This window comes from Ceratotherium simum, chromosome 15 (genome assembly GCF_057802395.1).
Source record: "Ceratotherium simum simum isolate JZ-2026a chromosome 15, ASM5780239v1, whole genome shotgun sequence".
In the NCBI taxonomy this organism is placed as follows: Eukaryota; Metazoa; Chordata; class Mammalia; order Perissodactyla; family Rhinocerotidae; genus Ceratotherium; species Ceratotherium simum.
In genome coordinates, this window is record NC_141914.1 from 42,593,089 (window position 1) to 42,614,175 (window position 21,087).

The window sequence follows — 21,087 nt, forward strand, 5'->3', positions numbered from 1 at the left end:
GATGAGAAAATCAAGACTATACGAAGTCAAATAACGTGCCTAAGGTAACACAGCTGGGAGATGAAAGAATGGGAATCCGAAGTCCTGATGCCTGCCCTCAAGAAGCCTATAGTTTATAAAAGGGAAAAAGGTACATATGTGACACAAATGAAACAAGACAGGACAGTATGGAATCAAGGTCCATGTTATATATTACATTACTTATTCAAACATATTCATTCCTGTCCTGCCCTTCCCATGTTTACCCGTGGGCAGAGTATTATCATTAAAAGTTGTCCCTTCAATCTAGATTCTTGGAAGGAGAAGACACCTGGTACCAGCAGATCCCAGCAGATCCAAGGCTACCCTTCAGCCCTTAAGACCAAGAAATAGTTGTTCATTTTTGTAAACCACAGCAGAAACTGACTAATCCAGACCCGAATGTGCAATACTGATACAGGCAGTCAGGAGTCCTGCTAAACTTGATTCCTTTTTCTGTTCTTGCTCAGACAAAAGCAATATCCCCTTGCTTCCTATTTTTGAAGAATACAGACAAAAGTGTTTCTGTGAACTGAATGTTCATTACCTCAAATAGAAATGACTCTTAAATTTTTCTACCATAGTAGTCCTAACAACAGAAGTAGTATAAAAACATTGAGACAAAACAAAACAAGGAATAAAGCACAGAACGCATCCAAAATTATTTCACTCAGAATTACCGTTATTAATAATAGGTGAACTTCACTCCAGGTATCTCTCTCTGTATGTCTGTAGATTAACAGGTAGATGAATGGATGGCTAGTCGGAAATAATTTTATAAAAAGGGGAACACGTGATACCTGAAGAAAACTTCATTTTTCTACCTTATAAGTGATCTGATTCTTCTGCCTAGAAATTTCCCCTACTTCCATTTTAATTTTTAATTTTTTTATACAATACAGTGTTATCAACTATAGTCATCATGTTATACATTATATCCCCAGATCTTATTCATCTTATAGCTGAAAGCTTGTACTCTTTAACAACCTCTTCCTATTTCCCCCGTTTTTTTTTTCCTGAGGAAGACCAGCCCTGAGCTAACATCCGATGCCAATCCTCCTCTTTTTTGCTGAGGAAGATCGGCCCTGGGCTAACACCCATGCCCATCTTCCTCCACTTTATATGGGACGCCGGCAGAGCATGGCTTGACAAGCGGTGTGTCAGTGCGCACCCGGGAACGAACCTGTGAACCCCAGGCTGCCGAAGGTGAGCGAGCGCACTAAACCGCTGCGCCACCAGGCCGGCCCCTCCCCCATTTTTAAGCTTAAAATGCAATCATTTAACCAAGATATAGCTTAGAGTCTATTGTTCCATTATTTCCTAGAACAGAGTATGCCCTTTTAATCCTCGGATTAAGTTCTTTATTTCTTGGAAATTTCCCTTCTTACATCTCCACCTCAGGGATTTCAATGTTCATTCCTACATCACGTTGGACAAATGTGGCACTGTGCCAAAGACAGGCTTCCCAAGACACTCACTGCCTTCTTCAGGGAAGTGGGCTATTAGCACCAGTGTCTCTGGGTTCCTCAATGCCTCTCTGTATATTTCTACTACAGCAAGCGCCCATTTATCCCGCTTTCTCACTTCCCTCTTCCAAAACATTTGACCTCGAGTGGGTAGAAACGAAATGATACTGGTGTCTGACTTCTCCTTTCTCTCTCTCCCCCCGCCTCCTCCTTTCTTCCTCCCTCCTTGCCTTCATGCCTCCAAGAATCTGAAGTTTTTGCTTTTCTTGCCTGTTTCATCAGGACTTCCCTTACCTTCAAGGTGGCATTAATCTTCCCCTTTCTCTAGAGTCACAGTGATGATATGGTTCCAGGAGCACAAGATTCATAACGGGGAATTTTTAAGAATCCACTTCCTTTCCCCAGGCATTCTTGTGAGTGACATCATCTTTAGATCTTGCAACATCTTTAGGTCAATGCCACTGTACTGACATGATGTCCAGAGAAGACGTAGCAGCCTGGAAATCAACCTTCTTAAAAATCATCCAACTTGGGGAAGATTATCCAAAATATTTTACTATGGGAGCAGAAAATGTGGTCTCCAAGTAAACGCAGTGGATCCATGTTTCCCTCTAGGTCTAGGGGAAGGCTCTGGTGCTGATGGGGAAGAACACAGTGAAATGCAAAACCATCGAAAGGCATCTGGAAAACAACCCAGCTCTGGAGAAACCGTGGCCTCATATCCAGGGTAAAGTGGACTTCATGTTTTCCAAGAAGGACTCATTGAAATTCGAGACATACTCCTTGCCAAACAGGTGCCAGCTACTGCCTGAGTTGATGCCATAGCTCCATGCGAAGTCACACAGTCAGCCCAGAGCACATCTCTGGACCTGGGAGGACTTCCTTCTTTCAGCCTTGGGCATCACAACCAAGGTCTCAGGGGCACCACTGAAAGCCTGAGAGATGTGCACTTGACTAAAACTGGAGACAAAGTGGAATACAGCAAAGCCATATTGCAGAACATGTTGAGTATCTTCACCTTCTCCTTCAGGTCCATCACCCAGCAGGTGATTGACAAAAGTGCATCTACACTTTTGTCAATCTACAGCCCCAAAATGCTTGACATTCTTGCTTGCTATAGGGAATCCATAATGCTGTCAAAGTTTGTCTGTGGATTGGTACTCTATTATCAATGGGTACAAGTGGGACCAGACTGTGTCTATGGAGATCAATTTCATCTTTAAAATACTTTCAGACTGGCAATGGTTGGCAGAAACAAATGCAAAGGAAATCAAAAGCTAACGGTAAAAAAATAATCAAGCATACAAGAAAACAAGGCACGATGAGTGAAAACAGCTGAAACAACCAATACACAAAAACATATCTGCAAGATTTCAGATATTTAAATTCACAATACAGAATATAAAATAACTATGATTATCATGTTCAAAGAAATGAAAGACAAATTTTAAAATACCTGCTGGGAACAGAAGACTACTTTCTGAAGAAATTTGTTGTGTTGGCATTAATCATCTTTTATTGCAATTCAATGAGTACGTCAAGCAATTTAGTAGTGTCAAGTTGCCAAGATCTGGAATGCTGAGAAACGGTATAAGGTATGTGCTGAATGGGAAATGATAAGTTGAGAATTACACTTTTCACAGACCTCGGGGGTGTTGAAAGAAACTGTCTGTCACAAAATCCTACTGTCAGGCTGACAAGAGACTTGAATATTTTAAGACTTTAGGGCTTGGGAAAATTGATGCCCTCTTATGCTGCCAATGGGAATGTGAATTGTACCACGTTTCAGGAGGGCCACTTTGGAAGATGCATCAAAAGCCCGAGAACCTTCTCTTTGGCCAAAATGTCCCTTCTAGGAGTTTATCTTAAAGAACCAATTAAGAATGCATGGAAAGATTTAGTTATGAGATTAGAAGCAATATAAATGTTCAAAAATAGGGGATTGTTAAATTGCGCATATCCAAGGGAAAGGAGGAGAGCACTGGGTACTTAGAGAGATGTGCCCAGTGAAACTCACTTTACAACCTACCAAGGCCTAGTCCTGTCACTTCCTCCCCAGGACTGGTGTACTTTTATTTATTTATTTTACTTTTAATTCCTTTAGAAAATCTGGTATAACTTTTATTAGATGTAACTTTAGGCTACTGACTTTATTTAACCTTTCTGAACCCCACTTTTCTTATTTAAATGATGAGGATAGTAAAATCTAACCTGAAGCATTATTGTGAAAAATAAATAGGATAAAATATACAAATTGCTTAATTAGTGTTTGCCTCATATTGGACTCAATAAATGGTAGCTACTTTTAATTTGTTAAAAAAGCAATGTAAAACACAACAAAATAGTATCACAGGAAGTTGGATATTTGAGGGGGAAAATAATTCCTCTACCTTAAATCAATGATTTTATCTTATTTGTTTCGCTTTTAAATTTTGTTCACATTTGCAATTATGGTGTACATTTACTTATTTTTTATATATCACTTATTTATTATTTTAAATTTGAAAGTAATTTCAAAGTTGTAAAATAAAAATAGTACAAGGAACATCCACATACTATTTACCCAGATTATCTATAAACCTTTTACTTCATTTGCTTGTATTTGCTCTCTCACTCCTGTGTGTGTATATATGAGTGTATAATATACATACATACACATATGCACATACACACAGATATATATATGCACACATATAAGCATATATATATATGCATATTGTATTAGTCTACTAGGGCTTCCATAACAAAGTACACAACTGGGTGACTTAGCAGAAATTTATTTTCTCGCAGTTCTGGAGGCCAGAAGTCCAAGATAGAGGTGTTAGCAGGATTGGTTTCTTCTGAAGCCTCTCTCCTTGGCTTGCAGATGCCCATCTTCTCCCTGTGTCTTCACGTGGTCTTCCCTCTGTACAGGTCTGTGTCCTAATCTCTCCTTCTTAAAAGACCAGTCATATTGAATTAGAGCCCACTCTAGTGCCTCATTTTAAGTTAATTACCTCTTTAAAGACCGTAACTCCAAATACAGTCATATTCTGAGGTACCGGAGGTTAGGACTTCAATAGATGAATTTTGGAGTGAAACAGGTCAGCCCATAACACACATATATACACATAGATCTAAATATATGTATAGTGAGAGGGATACACACACATATGTGGGTATGTATGTGAGTGTATATGCACGCATTTGTGTATATGCACACACATATATACGTAAATGATATTTTTTCTGAACCATTTGAGGGTAAGTCACTTACATCATATCACATACATCACCTTTACCCCTAAATATGTCTATTTTCTACTGTTAAATTTGTCTATTTCCTAAAGATAGGAATATTCTCTTGCCTAAACATATTGCATTATCAACTTCTTACAGTCACTCTGATATAATCCTACTCCAACCTTCCGTACTCCAATTTAGTCAGTCAATCTAATAATGTCCTTTATAACATCTCCCCCTCCACCACAGCATAGTGTCCAGGTATTGCATTTAGTTGCATGTGTCTTTATCCTCTTTTTATATGGAATATTTCCACAGCCTTTCTTCATCTTTTATGATACTCACATTTTTAATAAGTACAGTCCAGCTTTTTTTTAATGGAATGTTTACCATTTTTGATTTTTCTGGTGTTTCCTTGTGATAGGATTGAATTAGACTGAGGTTATATATTCTTGGTTGGCATACTGCATAGGTGTGTGTGAGTATATTTTTGTAGATTGTTTCCTTAGAATAAATCCCTAGATATGTGATTATTAGGTTAAAAATAGAAAAGACATCATGATTGTAGGTAGGTTCTGCTCAAATGTTCTCCAAAAAAGAACTTCTCTATGGTTGGATTCTGATGGGAAATGCTGAGTAACTTATGCTCTCAGATAACTAATTAAATATCATTCTAAACAATACGCATTAGCAATTAATATATAATTTGGAAAACAAATGAAAATATGAATTATTTAAGGTAAATTATAATTGGATACTTTAGAGGATGTTTATTTCCATGTTTTCCAATGTCAAAAGAATTGCCATCTTAATGAAATATACAAAAATTTTTCAAAATGTGGACATGTACCTGGAGGATATGAGATAATTCATCACATCATGACAGAATTGTCGCCTTTTCACTTCTCCATTTGATTACATGGAGGAAAGTCTCCATTTGGTACTAGTATGTTTTTAACACCATTAATCTCCTTTTTAACAAAGAGAGAGCCAGGCCTTAGGCTCAGAGCCTTGGGAAGGCAATAGAATCGAGGTAGAATATAATACATAATTATATTTGTGATTACCTTTTAATTATGAGAAGGGACTGATTTTCTACTTATAGTCATGCTATAGCATTTCTTTTTAAAAATTTAAGTTCAAAAATTTCAATTTATAGAAAATATTAAGTATATATCATATATGGAAGCACAAATAGAGAAACCTGGAATCGAGAAGGACTGAAATTTGAGAAATGGTGACATAAGGAAAGAGATTGAGCCCAGGGAATTGACTGCTAACTCCTGTGATCTCCAGCAGAACGTACTTGTTCCTAAGGAGACTAGCATAGTTAATTTACATTGTAAGAATTTGGTACATTTGACTTTTTCCATGATTTGGAAGTGGTTTTAACAAACATTGCCCGCTAGCTATGGTCTACCTGTAATTCCATTACTCTATAAAGTCAATAGGCCTGAAGCAGAGGTATTATGGAATATTTAATAATTTTCTTGAAAAAGGAATGGACCATTTTAATCTTTAGTTGACAAAGAGAAGTCTTCCTTTATCACTTATTATGTACCAATGTAGTGGGCACTGTACGTGATTTTCCCAGTAATCTTCACAACAGTACATGGGATGAAGAACATAATGCCCATTTTAGAGATAGGGCTCAAAGAAGCTCAAAGAACTTCTCAACATGAGATAGAAGGCAAGAGTAAACGCGAAGTTCCTAGTGTTACGTCTGGCCCATGTAGCAGCTACTAAATAGATGGTAGTCGTCATTATTGTCATAGTAACAGGCAAGCTCAGGATTTAATCTGAGGTCTGCTCAATTCAAGCCCATGCCTTTTTATAACGCCATGCTGGGCCCTGGAGAACTGCAAAAAAAGAAAACAGATAACTTAAAGATAACTCAAAACAGTGTTAAATCCATGTATAATTCACTCAACAGACCTTTCCTGTCTATTACGTCCCAGATGCTATGAAATGAGCCTAGTCATTCCACGTACCTTTACGCTGCTTGGGATCCCACAGGTTACCACAGTGCCCTGTTCTTCCCTCTCAAACCCAGTGCATTGTAATTTCTGAGTTAATGTCTATCGTCTGTGCTAACGAGTAAACTCTTTGTAGGAATCATGTCAACTGTGATGACCACTTTATCTCCAGTATGTATCATAGTGACCAATATATAAGCTTAAATATTTGAATTGGAAAAAGTTGACATAAAAATCAGTGTAAACATATATATGTTAGCTTTATTAACATTTCCCTCCAAGAAACTTTCAAACTTTAAAAAAAGCCTCCATTTTATATATATGATCCCAGTTATGTTAAAAAAGAAACAAAGGCTGAAGGAAATTTCTCAAATTTCTTTGTGGGTAAGTGGGATTATCAGTATTTCTCACAACACTCTCCGTATTTTCTATGTTTTTTTTACATTTATAATAGTAGAAAGGAGAAAATGAAAATCTACTAATGCCAAAAAGTAACCTGTCAAGTCTAAAAAAGCTGAACATAAAAGTACACCTTTATGTGTAGAAAAATACAGATATACTGTATAAAAGATATAGCATCATTTATAATCACCACTAACAAGACCTACATGCTTCCATTCTCCTTGTCCCTCTCCTACAAACTGAAGGGTTCGTGTAAGCAGGGGCCTTAAGGACAGCATGCCCTTCTCCCAAATTCTTGGGCAGAATTAGGAGGTGGTAATTAGACTGCATATGGAATCCCCAGAACAAAAGCGGGGCGTAGCTGGGCGAGGTCGCCCTCTCGTGGGGAAGTAAGAAAATGCAACCACCCCAAACCATCTTGGCTGGATCGTCAAGAGCACTTAAGGCTCTTAGGGCAAAAGGTATTCGCTGAATGGTGGCCTCTGATTTTTAGTTTCATGTTTAGATAGCAAAACTCATTTCTCTATTTGGCCTGAGGATAGTATATTGGAGAGCCACTAACCTACGTCTTAGGAGACCTGGGTTCATTTTTACTTTCATGAAGAAATAAGAACATACTTCTAAAAGTCGTAATGTGCTGATAGGCTGTTATAGGTTTGGGAATAATGAATTTTTGAAGCTGAAGGTCATTTTGGAAGTTGAAGTGTAAATGTTAATTTTTGAAAATATTGAGTACGTGTTTAAAATCTCTGAGCCTCAATTTCTCATCTGCAAAATAGAGTAATAGTACCTCATAATGTCATTTTGAAAATAACGTGAAAAAATGCAGTTATTTAGCATAGTGCTCAGCAGACAGTAAATGCTTTTATAAATGACAGCCATTATTTTAGCTTTTACTCACATTTCATAATCTTTGCAGTAATCATTTTACTTTGTGGAACAACTTCTCCAGTGTTTACAAAAAAGAACTCTAAGGAATCTTAGAGATTGCATCTAAGAAAAACGCATGTATTTAAAAAGAACGATATATGGCTAAAAAATATATTATAAACGGAGACTTGTTCACTGAAAAATTGTTTATTAAAGTGTTAATGTTTTATATAGTTGGTTCAATATTTGTGTAATTTAAAATCCCGAGTTGCCCCTGGTTGATCGAGATACAATACAAGCATGTGTAAGAACCACTATACTCTCTGATACTTAATATAACTAGACTTCTCTTTCATTTGTCAGATAAATAAAACATTAACCTTTCAAAGTTATACCTTTACAAGTTCACGAATTCCTATTTTTGAGTTTTTTTAAATTATATTTTAAATCTTCTTAAGAGGAAGCCAAAACCCCCAAATCAAAAGTCTTAATCTGCCTTTCACAATATCTATATATATCAAATCATCACGATGTATACTTTTTTTTTTTTGAGCCTGGGACTCTTGCAGGTGCTTTTTTTTTATATATAATTTTATTTATTTATCTATTTTTCCCCCAAAGCCCCAGTAGATAGTTGTATGTCATAGCTGCACATGCTTCTAGTTGCTGTATGTGGGACACAGCCTCAGTGTGGCCAGAGAAGCTGTGCATCGGTGTGCATGTGGGATCCGCCAGCAGCAGAGCGCGCACACTTAACCGCTAAGCCACAGGGCGGCCCGATGTATACTAAATATCTTACAATTTTGTCAGTTACACCTCAATGAACCTGAAAAAAAAGACTGAAACCTCACGTGCGCGCGCACACACACGCACACAGAAAAAGCCTTAACTGGAACCAACATTGAGAAGTAGAGCGATGGAAGATCATTTATTCATCACACAGAACAAAAATACAGAATATATTTATTAATTTATTTTCCCCTAAAGAGAATATACTTTCTATTTGGAGAAATAAAAGATTAGTTGTCAGGAGTTGCTTTTGGAGAATGATCAATAAGCGCCTTATCAACAGTCGGATATTGATACCAGGGACCATCGCCTCTTGCACGCATTAATCTTCGTACTTCCAGCTCCTTTAACCTGTAACAAATGGAATAGCAATACTGTGATTCCAGCATTTCCAATTACAAATTTAATAAATTATCTCCATAAAGGATAACCACTAGAGGGCCAGCCCGGTGGCGAAGCACTTAAGCGCGCAGGTTTGGAACCCAGGCGCGCACCGATGCACCGCTTGTCAAGCCATGCTGTGGCAGCGTCCCATATAAAGTAGAGGAAGATGGGCACAGATGTTAGCCCTGGGCCAGTCTTCCTCAGCAAAAAGAGGAGGATTGGCATCAGATGTTAGCTCAGAGCTAGTCTTCCTCACAAAAAAAAAAAAAAATAACCACTAGAGAGTCTTTAGCTTTTATATAAAGTATAATGTCCCTCCACAGATCCATGTGTATGCATATAGCGGATATACACCTATAAGCAAAATTTGGGACTTATTTTTTACTTTTATTATCTTGCTTATGTAGTTAGCCATCAAATACTGTTTTAATCACCAAAACATCACTTGAATTGAGGATTGATTCTCGCCCCTGTCTCTGCTCTTTGTCTGGACAGATCACTTTCATTTGAATAGTGGTAATGCGTTGCCTGTCTTCCTGCCTTTTAGATGTTAGAGCAGTGTCGCTTACACAATGCCTACCATTATGGCCACAGTGCTAGGAATTAAAAAAATGAACAAGGCTTCTTGGAAGAGCTCACATGCCTTATCTATACTGGCTGTCCATCACATTAGGACAGAAAACCTCTCAAGAGCAGGAATGATATCTTACTCACCAGCCACCAGCATCATACTGTGCCTGGTCAACATCAGACAGACAATCAATACTTGTAAAGAAAAATCAGGACTAAGAAAAACAGTCTCCAACTCTAAGATCTACTTACCTGTCCTCATCCTTCTTCACAAACTGTATAATCTGTATTGTATAAAGATACTCTCCTTCTTCCACATCCAAGCCTTTCCACAAACTACCACACATTCCTGAAATAGTCCCTCTCCATCGAACCTTTTACTTTCCATTTTTATAGACTACATATTAACTTTTTCATATGACTGGAAATTAATCACAGTTTAAGAATTCACTTTACTAACCTTAACCAGCTCACTAACTCTATCTATGAGAGATGACATACTTTTGTGATTGTGGATCTATCTTTTGTTTTTTTTTAATTTAAAGCTATTTTATTTATTTATTTATTTATTTAATTTTCCTGTGTGAGACTTTTGGTACAAGTTTTATTGGTTACAAATGGGCAATAGCACATGGTAACATTTTTTAACTGAGGTAACATTGGTTTATAACATTATATAAATTTCTAGCAATATTTATCTAAAATGTAAACATATAACATTTGGCCACTGCTAGGAATTTATACTGTATACTGTATACAATGTATACTCCAGATACATTGAATAAACATGCAAAAATATATGTATGAGGATATTCACTACAGCACTATGTATAATATCAAAAAACTTGGAAAGAACCTAAGTACCAACAATAGAGGACTGGTTAAAAAAATTAAGGTACATCCATCCAGTGAAATATATTATGCAGCCATTAAAAAGAATGGGTTATATGCTATCATAGAAAGACCACCAAGATATATTTAAGTGAAATGAAGACAAGGCACAGAACAGCATTTATAAGAGGATTCCATTTGGGTTAATATATTTTTTAAATGATATACAAAATATATTTTTTAATGCATAAAGTTTTTTCTAGGAACATATATAAAAATTCCTTAAATAGTGGTCACCTCTAAGGATGAGACTTGGCGCAGGAGGAAAAAGAAATTGGGGAGGGAGGGAAGAGGAAGACTGCCTTGCACTTAAGAGTAGGACATTTTTAAAAAGAATTCCTTTTAATCTGTCGGATATTATCTCCTAATAGCCTCCTAGTCTCCAACTCAAAATCTCCACTCTAGACAGACTAATTCTCTCCCCATTGTCCTCCTTTTACATAGAGCATTATAGATATTGAAATAGGTTTATTAAATTTTTTCCTGTGGTTTGCAACCACAGGAATGGATTTTCTTCCCGGCCCTCCCCCTCCTTTTTTTTACCGTAAGTCAGCCTTTTCAGCTTCAATTTGAAGGATAGCCAGTGTTTTTTCATAATTCTTTTCAGGACCATCAAAGAAAGTTCGGGCAATCCATCTTGATATAGGATGCTACAAGAGAAAATTTGTTTAAAATTAGTTTCTGAACAGTACTTTGCTATTCCAGTTTACTATTCTTTAAAATGACCATCTCAGGTAAACCAATAACACTTACAATGTGCCAACTACTTTATATATATTTCAAATAATTTTAATCCATTGGGTGGATACTATTTTTGTCCCCATTTTATAGATGAGCAAATTGCACAAAGTTATACAGTTACTACGTGGCAGCATCTGGACTCAAACAGGGTCTGTGTGACTCCAAAACCTATGCTCTTTCCCATTACACTACACTGAGTATCTTAAGTGGCAGATTTAAAAGCCAAACCCAGGGTTTAGTGAACCAAAAATGGAGCCCTTTCTATCAGTTAGCAAAGATAAACTAATTGTATGGCTTACCTTAAGATTTAATAATGAAGTATTTCTTTTCTAAAATATAATTCATTTAGATAATAAAACATGATGGGATATACTCTAATCAATGCATTCTCGATACAACACTTGTAAAGACAAGTAACAGAATTAATTTTGGGTTTTAGTAGCAGTGAGTGTGGTAAAATGACTAACAGTGCAGGCTGTGGAGTCAAGACTGCCTGGTTCAAACACCGGCCCTATCTCTTGGACTGGTCACTTACCCTCTTTTAAGCCTCAGTTTCCTCATCTCTAAAGTGGGAATACTAATAGCACCTTTTACATGGAATGAGATAATATTTGCAAAACACTTATCATAGTGCCTGCTACACAGTAGATGCTCAATAAATGACAGCTAGCATTAGTATTGGTAAAATCTTTCCTATGGCACCGAACTAAGGATAAATTCTGACTGTTACTCTGCTAGCTTGAGAACACACTACAAAGTCTTTCTTTAAAAAACCGTAAAGCTTAAAGTAATAAAACAATGAAGAAAATTACCAAAAGAAGTTGCTTATAAACAGTGAGCACAAAATGTATCATCTACTCGATATCAAAAATCGAATATAAAACTATTATCATAATTGCTAAATTAAGACATTAACCATTGCACTGAAAGACACCTAACAGAAAGTAACGTTCAATGACCTACACCAACCTTGAAATATTCCCAGTGTTCTGGGACATAGCCTTCTGGAATTTCTGCTAACTCAGCTTCACCTAATAAGAGAAAATAGCGATGTTCAACTTTAGTATCAGGAGTTGATAATGTTAATTCTTCACTCTTTAGGTAAGAAACCAAGTCTTGTGGTTTTAAAGGATCTTTTGTTTGTACAAATGAAGTTATCTAATATTTTAAATTCACTTCAATCTGGTTGAAAATCAATTCATTTGTTAGATATTTTTTAGATGTTTTCTTTGTGTCAGGCATTGTCTATAGGCATTATATGTATTCCCCATTTTGTTTTCATATGGTGTATCAAGGTACAATAAAAGACATATTAAAAAAAAGACATTATTCCTTCTGGTTTTCCCTATACCTACTAGACAAAACATTTTAATATTCAAGATGTTAGAAAGACTTTGAGCAGAACTTCCCATGAAAATCTAATGTTCACTGTCATTCCCAATTCCACTCTTTTTCAGAAGATTGTAATTCTCTATGTTCCAGGATAGATAAAACAATTCTTCCATCCCTTCGCCTCTCTTCCACGTCTATCTCTTTCTAGTTTCCTTATTCAGACTTGTCAAAGCTGGCTTTGGGAAATGAAGAGGAGGAAAACAAGGCTTTCTGAAGCCTTTTATGTGGCCTCTACAGAGTTGGTGACCTTAAAGGTTTTTGGAGGGAAAAAAAAAAAAAAAACATTGCAGATTAAGATTTGGTTATTTTAAAATAAATTCCCATGCTTATGTTTATTTTATTATTTAAAGAAGTTTGCCTTATACTATCCATAATTTTTTTTTATTAATGTACATAGGTTTTAAAAATTTACCAATTTGGTGGCGGGGGGTGGTACTTACCAATGAATACGTTCACCAGAGTTATGCCAATTGCTACTGGAATCCCAGTCAACAAAATGTAAAATTTCTGTTAAGATTAAAAAAAAAAAAAGTTTTCACATAACCATTTCCTAACTCTTTCCTCACCCTCAAATTTCCCTCAGGACATGACTTCCTTATATTTCTTGTAACATAAACCTGCCAAATTGGAGATGCAGTATCATATTATTTATTTCTGTGATTTTCTTTTGCTCTAGCTTTTAGATGCCTATATTTAGCACCAGAAATGAAAGAAAAAAGTAAGGATTAATTGTACAAGTATAATACAATATATATTTAAGTGATTTTTCATTTTTTGGTTGAAGCAATGCAATAAAAGTTAGAACTTTTTGTATTAAGAAGAAAAGCATAAAAACATTAGGATGATTTCAACCACTGCACAGAGTTTGCGTTGGTCATCACAAGAAAAGGGGGAGCTCAACCAAGGGGTTGAAGAGGGGCAGTAAGCACAATGGGCAGGCAGGAGAAGGTCTAGACGGCAGCCAGTGCTCAAACAGCGGGTCAGAGCTTCAGGACAGCGGCAGACAGTCCAGACAATCTTCCCTCCTCTAAGCCTCTAATTTTCCTTATAGAGCCTTAAGTTACAAATATATCATCAGTACCCCGCTTCAGTCTCTGAAATCAATGCTCCTGAACAAGACAGAAATAAAAAAAATCATATCCCAAAATAGTGAAGTTACTTAAAGTCTTTCATCGAGTTCTTTGGCAACTTAAAGAACATTTTAGTAATACAAATAATTATCCCCAAATGAATCGTTTTCAAAGTTTTATGATTTATAGATTTTTTTTTTTTTTTTGCAGGGAACACAGATTATATTTCAAAACCCCATAATCTTGAGAAGAAAGGAAAGGCTCAATTTTTACCCCCAATATGGATGAATCCTTTTTTTGAAGAAGGAAATGTTCACTAATTTAAAAAGAAATTCAGTAACAAATTAGACCTTACTACACAATTTCAATATCTTTTGAGAAAAGAAATATGAATTTACAAAATAAAATCTTTTATAAAATAAAAGATGTTTTCTAAACAGGCAAAAAAAAATTCCTATTGGTATGTAAAGAGTTTAATTCCACAAAATTTTTAACTCACCATTAAACTCAAAAAACGCCTGTCATAGAATCCAGAAGGCTTGATGATAAACAGTCTTTTCCCATGGTCTCCACTGTGTCGCACAGGAGCTGGAAATATTAAATTACCCTGTTATATACAAGGTTCATATGGGTATACTGCTACATTCTGAGATAAAATCAGATTGTAAGAAAATGTACATGCATACATATTTAATATGAATTAATATAAAAAAAGTATGCTTCTTTATTTGAGTACTAAAGGCAGGGCAGATAGGGTATCTTTAAACAGACTGATGTACTGTTGTAAACTACAGCTCTCCTCATTTTTATTCATTGTTAAAGCAATATCTAAATAACTGAATTTGTTTCTATAGCAGGCAGGGAGGTCAGATACTCTTGGTGGGCTACTTATCTTTGTTTACCTCTATAATAAATATTTGCTAATGCTGCAAAAGAAATAAATTTAATTTAAATTATGCCATTTCATCTAATGAGGCAATATACGTCAGGGACTTAACTGTAAAATAGGTGGAAAGATATTTATTCAACATATCTGCAGCACCTGTTCAAAAGTAAACACTAATATATCTTGAAAAAATCCCTTTGTAAGCCATTTCTGATTGTGAATCTCCTCCTCTTCAAATCCTCCCCCAGATTGTATTTAATAAGCTTCAATGGAGATACACAGAGGCAAAATTCCACTTCTGGATCTTCTTTCTATACTATTTCCCTTTCTTGGAAGTCTGGAAGGATCACTACAGGCACTCTAAGCCCTTTCTGCTGGAAGCAGGAAAGGACCTAACTGAGGGTTACCATGTTTCTGCTGTGTAAATGCAGTCAAGGAAATTTCACATGGGAGTCACTGCAGATTAAAAAACTAATTTACCATTAAAGGAATTTCAGTCAAAACACATGTCAGAAAGATGTCTATCCTTTATTTAAATCAAGCTTAAATGTCTGGAATGCCCTCCACTCTCCTGAAGTCTGCTCTTTAGGCCCAGATGACATCTTATCTTCCAAGAAACCAGCATTCTTCCCAAGGAGATGAGATCTCTCCTACCTTTGAATTGCTGTACAGTAGTCTCCCCTTACCCGCGATTTCACTTTCCAAGGTTTCCGCTACGCAAGGTCAATTGCGGCCCGAAAATATTAAATGGAAAATTCCAGAAAGGAACAATTCGTAAGTTTTAAATTGCGTGCCATTCAGAGAAGCAGGATGAAATCTTGCATCGTCCCTCTCCGTCCCAGGTTGAATCACAGCTTAGTCCGATGGATCCATGCTGTATACACTACCCGCCCATTGGCCACTTAATAGCTGTCTTGGTTATCAGATCAACTGTCACAGTATCTCTGTCCTTGTGTTCAAGTAACCCTTATTTTACTTAAAAATGGCCCCAAAGTGCAAGAGTACTGATGCTGGCAATTCAGATAAGCCAAAGAGAAGCAGTAAAGTGCTTCCTTTAAGTGAAAAGGTGAAAGTTCTCGACTTAAGGGAAGAAAAAAAATCACATGCTGAGGTTGCTAAGATCTACGGTAACTTTTATTAAAATATAGTTATAATTGTTCTATTTTATCATTAGTTATTGCTATTAATCTTACTGTGTCTAATCTATAAATTATACTTTATCATAGGTATGTATGTATAGGAAAAAACATAGTATACACAGGGTTTGGTACTATTCATGGTTTCAGGCATCCACTGGGGGTCTTGGAATGTATTCCCCTCAGATAAGGGGGAACTACTGCACCCTATTGTAAAACAATTATTCATGTCATTAAATGTGCTAGATAATTGTTATTACTATTAACTGTCCTAAAGTATACTTCACAGCACTAAACTCTCTGCAAATATTTTGAGACTTCATGATTTGTTTTTGATATAATAGGGCAATCTGCTTACAATTGTGGGAGATCAAGATTTGGCCAACCTGAAATATGTCTCTTTACCTTGATTGTTTTCTCTGACGGACATTTGACCTCCCCCACTAACTGCCTAAAGAATTTAACATAGAAGACCTGTTCCAGGAAGGAGTTACTGTCATATGATGGCCGTAATATAATTTAAAATAGATGTTACAATAGAAAGGCACCAACAGGGCCCTCTTATCAAAAATTCTGTCTCTTGCTGGCCACATTCTCTAGGTGGCCCTGCTAGGAGTTGCCAGACAAATATTTACATTTACAAGGGAAATTGCCATTTGTAAAGGTATCTCCCTCTCTGTACTGGGAAGAGGGGGGATGACCTCATCTCTAAAAACTTATCAGTGTGAAAGGTGAGGCCTTAAATCTGCATAATAACCTTACTCTTGTTTACTGTGCTTTTCTGGTAATCTCCCATAACTGACTCCCCCCACCCCCAAGAACCTCCTTTGTCTTTGGCTGAAGATGGTATTTAAGATAAGAATCTCTGCTATTGTGCTGAGAAACTCAGTTTCCCTGGTTTCTCCCATGTATACACGTTATTAAATTTGGTACTATTTTCTCCTGCTAACCTGTCTTTTTTTTTTTTTTTTTTAAGATTTTATTGATTTTTTGCCCCCAAAGCCCCAGTAGATAGTTGTATGTCACAGCTGCACACCCTTCTAGTTGCTGTATGTGGGACTCGGCCTCAGGCTGGACAGAGAAGTGGTGCCTCAATGCGCACCCGGGATCCGAACCCGGGCCGCCAGCATCGCAGCGCGCGCACTTAACCACCAAGCCACAGGGCCGGCCCTAACCTGTCTTTTTAATTATTTGGCCAGCCAGAAGAACCTTAAGGGAAAAGGCGGAGGGGGATTCTCCTTCTTCCCCGACACAATCTAAAAATATTAGAGTGAACATTAGCTGAACAACAGATGACTGCCAGGATTTCTGGAACTCAGATCCTCCTGCCTCCAAAATAGGTATCTTTTACCACTCTCTAAAGCCTGGAATTTCTCAATTAGGTATTCATTAATTATGTGGAACTAAGGTTTCAATAACCAATTTTTTTAAATGCAAATAACCTCCAGAAAGTTCTGTTTCTGAAAACTGTGATATTTGTGAGGATCAAATAAGACAATGTAGGATTTCTTTGAGTCTCCAAGACAACAATCAAAAATTGGTCATTTTCCTTTTTTTTTAATTTAATTTAATTTTTTTCCCCCAAAGCCCCAGTAGATAGTTGTATGTCATAGCTGCACAACCTTCTAGTTGCTGTATGTGGGACGCGGCCTCACCATGGCCAGAGAAGCGGTGCGTTGGTGCGCGCCTGGGATCCGAACCCAGGCCGCCAGCAGCGGAGCGCACACACTTAACCAGTAGCCACGGGGCCAGCCCGAAAATTGGTCATTTTCTTTCCCATTCTCAGACTATTCCCAGTTAATGGCACCACCAACTCAATTATCCAAGCTAAAAGTCTGTCATCTTCCTTGCACTTACCCCTCATTCATCAGTTGTCAAGGCCTCTTGATTCTAAAATTCAAACTTTCCATTTCTTTCCATGTCCTCTTTATCTCACTGGGTTAAGTAATCGACATCCCCTATAAGTCATCCAATATGCAGAAGCATCTTCCTATTTTTTTTTTTTTTGTGAGGAAGATCGGCCCTGAGCTAACATCTGCCAATCCTCCTCTTTTTGCTCAGGAAGACTGGCCCTGAGCTAATATCCGTGCCCATCTTCCTCTACTTTATATGGGACGCCGTCACAGCATGGCTTCACAAGCGGTGCATTGGTGTGCATCCAGGATCCGAACCCCAGGTCGCCACAGCGGAGCGCATGCACCTAACCACTATGGCACTGGGCTGGCCCCTGGAAGCATCTTCCTAAAACACACTACTGATGTCGCTCTTCGGCTAAAACACTGCTGTCTACAAAATAGTTAAGATACTTTGGCTTTGCATTCAGTCCTCCCTTCCCCCAATTTGGTCCCAACTTCCTTTTTTTAGCCTTCTCTCTCAACACCTACATATCCCAAGAGCCCCATATTCAGATATATTAGAAAACATATCCTTTACTTATCTGCCAATTGCACCTGTTAAAACTATCCCCAGAATCCAGTTAAAACGCCCCATCTTCCATGTCTGAATTAACTCCACACCACTTTGTCTATATAATCATTTTAATACTCCTCTCAGTTTTTTTAAACCATAATATGCACACATCAGTCTTCAACATTAAAGTTCCCCACAGCTGAGGGGAGAACTTAACCTATTCTGGAATCACTTGATATTTGACATTTAATAAATAATTTAATTAAATAGAATACTTTTATCTGCTTATTTTCTGAGAAAAGTTTTCACTTAGGGTGAATGAAGATAACATGACAGTAGTAAATGTTTAAGAAAAGTGTGGCCACAGGGCCCTGCAGAAGGCTAATGTCAGGTGCTGTAGATTTTTCCCACTCACTATTCACAACTACCTTATGAGGTAAGTTAAAATTATCATCCTCTTTCTCTCTCTCTTTTTTTTACTTTTCTTATGGTAAGAGACAAGTTCATTTCAAAATGACATTTCCAGAAAGATGAAAAATTCTGCAGAAATACATTTCAGGGTTATAAATACTTGTCAATAGGAAAGAGATTAGTTTTACTTTATTGCCCTGTCAAGTCAACAGAATATAAGCACACTTATAATAAACATCCTCTTTTTTAAAAATGAAGAATTGCAGGTTCTGAGTAATTAAAGTGCTTTCCACTTAGCTTCCAAGATGTAATGACCCAAGGTCACACCGGTACTAAACTCTGGAGACAGGATTTGAACCTAGGCAGTCTAGCTCCAGAGGAAACAAACAAGACAAGGTTCTCCACTTTGCTGGATCTTACATTCTTGTAGTAGCAGACATAAACAATAACAGATTAAAACCTTTCATTCCACCGCGACAGATAAGGCTTCACATGCAAAATACCTCTGAGAGCAGGTACACAGCTGAAACACAGTAACCTTCAGTAGAACTAACAGCTTCTTTCCTGCTTCTAGTGGAAAGGAATAGATTCTCTGTAATTATTGTTCTGGACTTCCAAGAATGGAGAACAGTGTATAAAGAGGATCTGGGGGTGAAATTTTACCTCAGTTTATCTCCAGCTAGGCCTGATTAAATACTATCCAGAGGAATATTTGAAGAGGAGGATTTTTGTAATCATAAATGGCTTACAAGGGGATTTTATCAAGGAATGTTAGCAAATGTTGCTTTTTTTTGGTGAGGAAGATTGGCCCTGAGCTAACATCCGTGCCAATCTTTCTCTATTTTGTATGTGGGATGCCTCCACAGCATGGCTCGATGAGCAGTGTGTAGGTCCATGCCCAGGATCCAAACCAGCGAACCCCAGGCCGCTGAAGCAGAGCCCGAGAATTTATCCACTACGCCACCCAGCCAGCCCCACATGTAGCTTTTTAACAGGTTCAAATTCCTGCTGAAACTCTGTTGAATACCACTGGTCCTTTTCCATCATTTTTCCAGCAAGTCCTTATGTACAATGCCTCATAATGTGAAGTGACATAATTCAAATTAAATTGGGAAAAGGCAAGAGGAGTAAACAGAAAAAGATATTTTCAGGTTGAAGAAGATCTTTTTTGGCTTTAAAGTCAATTTTACTTCCTCTCCACATACTTGTATTGCATAGGGCAAACAGCTTAGAAGTATATCTTTGATCAAGAGGATTAAATGAAGTAATACCTTTAAAATCTTAGAATGGTGCACGGCACATAATAAGTCCTCAATAAATGCTAGCTGCCATTATTATTATTAAATTTAGTACAGTAGCACATTATTTTTGTAATACTTGAGTCACAGTTTCCTCATCTGTAAAATGGGGATAATAATGTACTTACTTTGCAGAGTCTTGGAAAGAATAAAATAGACTGAATACAAAGCATTTGATGCTTTGCTATTATGATTACTTATTTCCCTAGAATTCAACCCAGTCTCCTATGGGCTCCAAATGGCCCTCCCGTCAGTGCATTATGACCTTCCTAGGATCTAAGGTCTTTTCTTTCATGAGTCTTTTCCTCGCCAAGAAAACATTAAAAATTATTATTTATGACTGGGTTGACATAAAACGAATACAATGCAGGCTGGATCCATTATCCCATATTCCTTAACATTATAGGTTTTTTTCTGATTTTAAAAGAAAACATTTTCGTGGACCCCTAAAAGTATCATGTAGGCACTGCCCCTACTGGATGAGTTAGCCCTGAGCCTCTCCACCTGTCTACATACTACTTAGCATCAGTGGGCTCCTCAGCAACGTGACTTTCCATTTTGCGGGACTAGAACCTCATGCAGGTGGAACGTGCAAAGAATCCGGTGCCTGAGAAACATGGGTCTCACCTCTATGCCTTTCTAACCTCAGTTTCATCCGCAAATTATCACCAGTTGGGATGGCTGAATGGCAAAGTGTTTCACAAATGCTAATTAATAATTTAAACCCGATCGATTTGATTACTTTAGGAAAACCCTCAATCTCCTCAGGTAGCCCATGCTCTGTCTCTCTGAAGCCCCACGCCCGCAATTTCTTCCGGCTCCCTCCAAATCCCACCAAGGTCACCCGGGAACAGTCCTCCTTCCTTCACCCCGCAACTCCTGAGTGCACTTTCTCCCAAAACCAGCACCCACCGACAGTCTTCGGAAAGCCACGGGTGAGGAAGCCCCCGAATCCAAGTCGAGAGCCAAGGCGGCGACCAGATAGAGAGGCCACCGCAGTGACCGCAGCCCTCTGCAATAAACTCATGCCCGCCATGGCTACTGCGGGCAATACAAAACCCGGGTGGATAACGGGAGCCGAGAGAGCCAATTTACCAACGAGCGCGAAGGCGGAAGGTGGCCATGTTGCGTGAGGGCAAAGCCAATGCCGCTTCTC

At 37.6% G+C, this 21,087-nt stretch overlaps 1 protein-coding gene and 1 pseudogene across 1 annotated transcript; one reads left to right on the top strand and one right to left on the bottom strand.

Annotated features, from left to right (window-relative positions):
* Nucleotides 1-1,958: 1,958 nt before the first annotated feature.
* On the top strand, nucleotides 1,959-2,707 carry LOC147915191 (large ribosomal subunit protein uL10 pseudogene; annotated as a pseudogene).
* Nucleotides 2,708-8,863: 6,156 nt separating this feature from the next.
* Nucleotides 8,864-21,033, bottom strand: NDUFB5 (NADH:ubiquinone oxidoreductase subunit B5). Its single transcript, XM_004424703.3, has 6 exons — nucleotides 20,844-21,033; nucleotides 14,291-14,379; nucleotides 13,162-13,228; nucleotides 12,299-12,360; nucleotides 11,132-11,238; nucleotides 8,864-9,094 (listed from the first exon to the last, which is right to left on the bottom strand). The coding sequence occupies exons 1-6, from the start codon at nucleotides 20,965-20,967 to the stop codon at nucleotides 8,974-8,976; spliced, it is 570 nt and encodes a 189-aa protein (XP_004424760.1). The 5' UTR covers nucleotides 20,968-21,033; the 3' UTR covers nucleotides 8,864-8,973.
* Nucleotides 21,034-21,087: the final 54 nt, after the last annotated feature.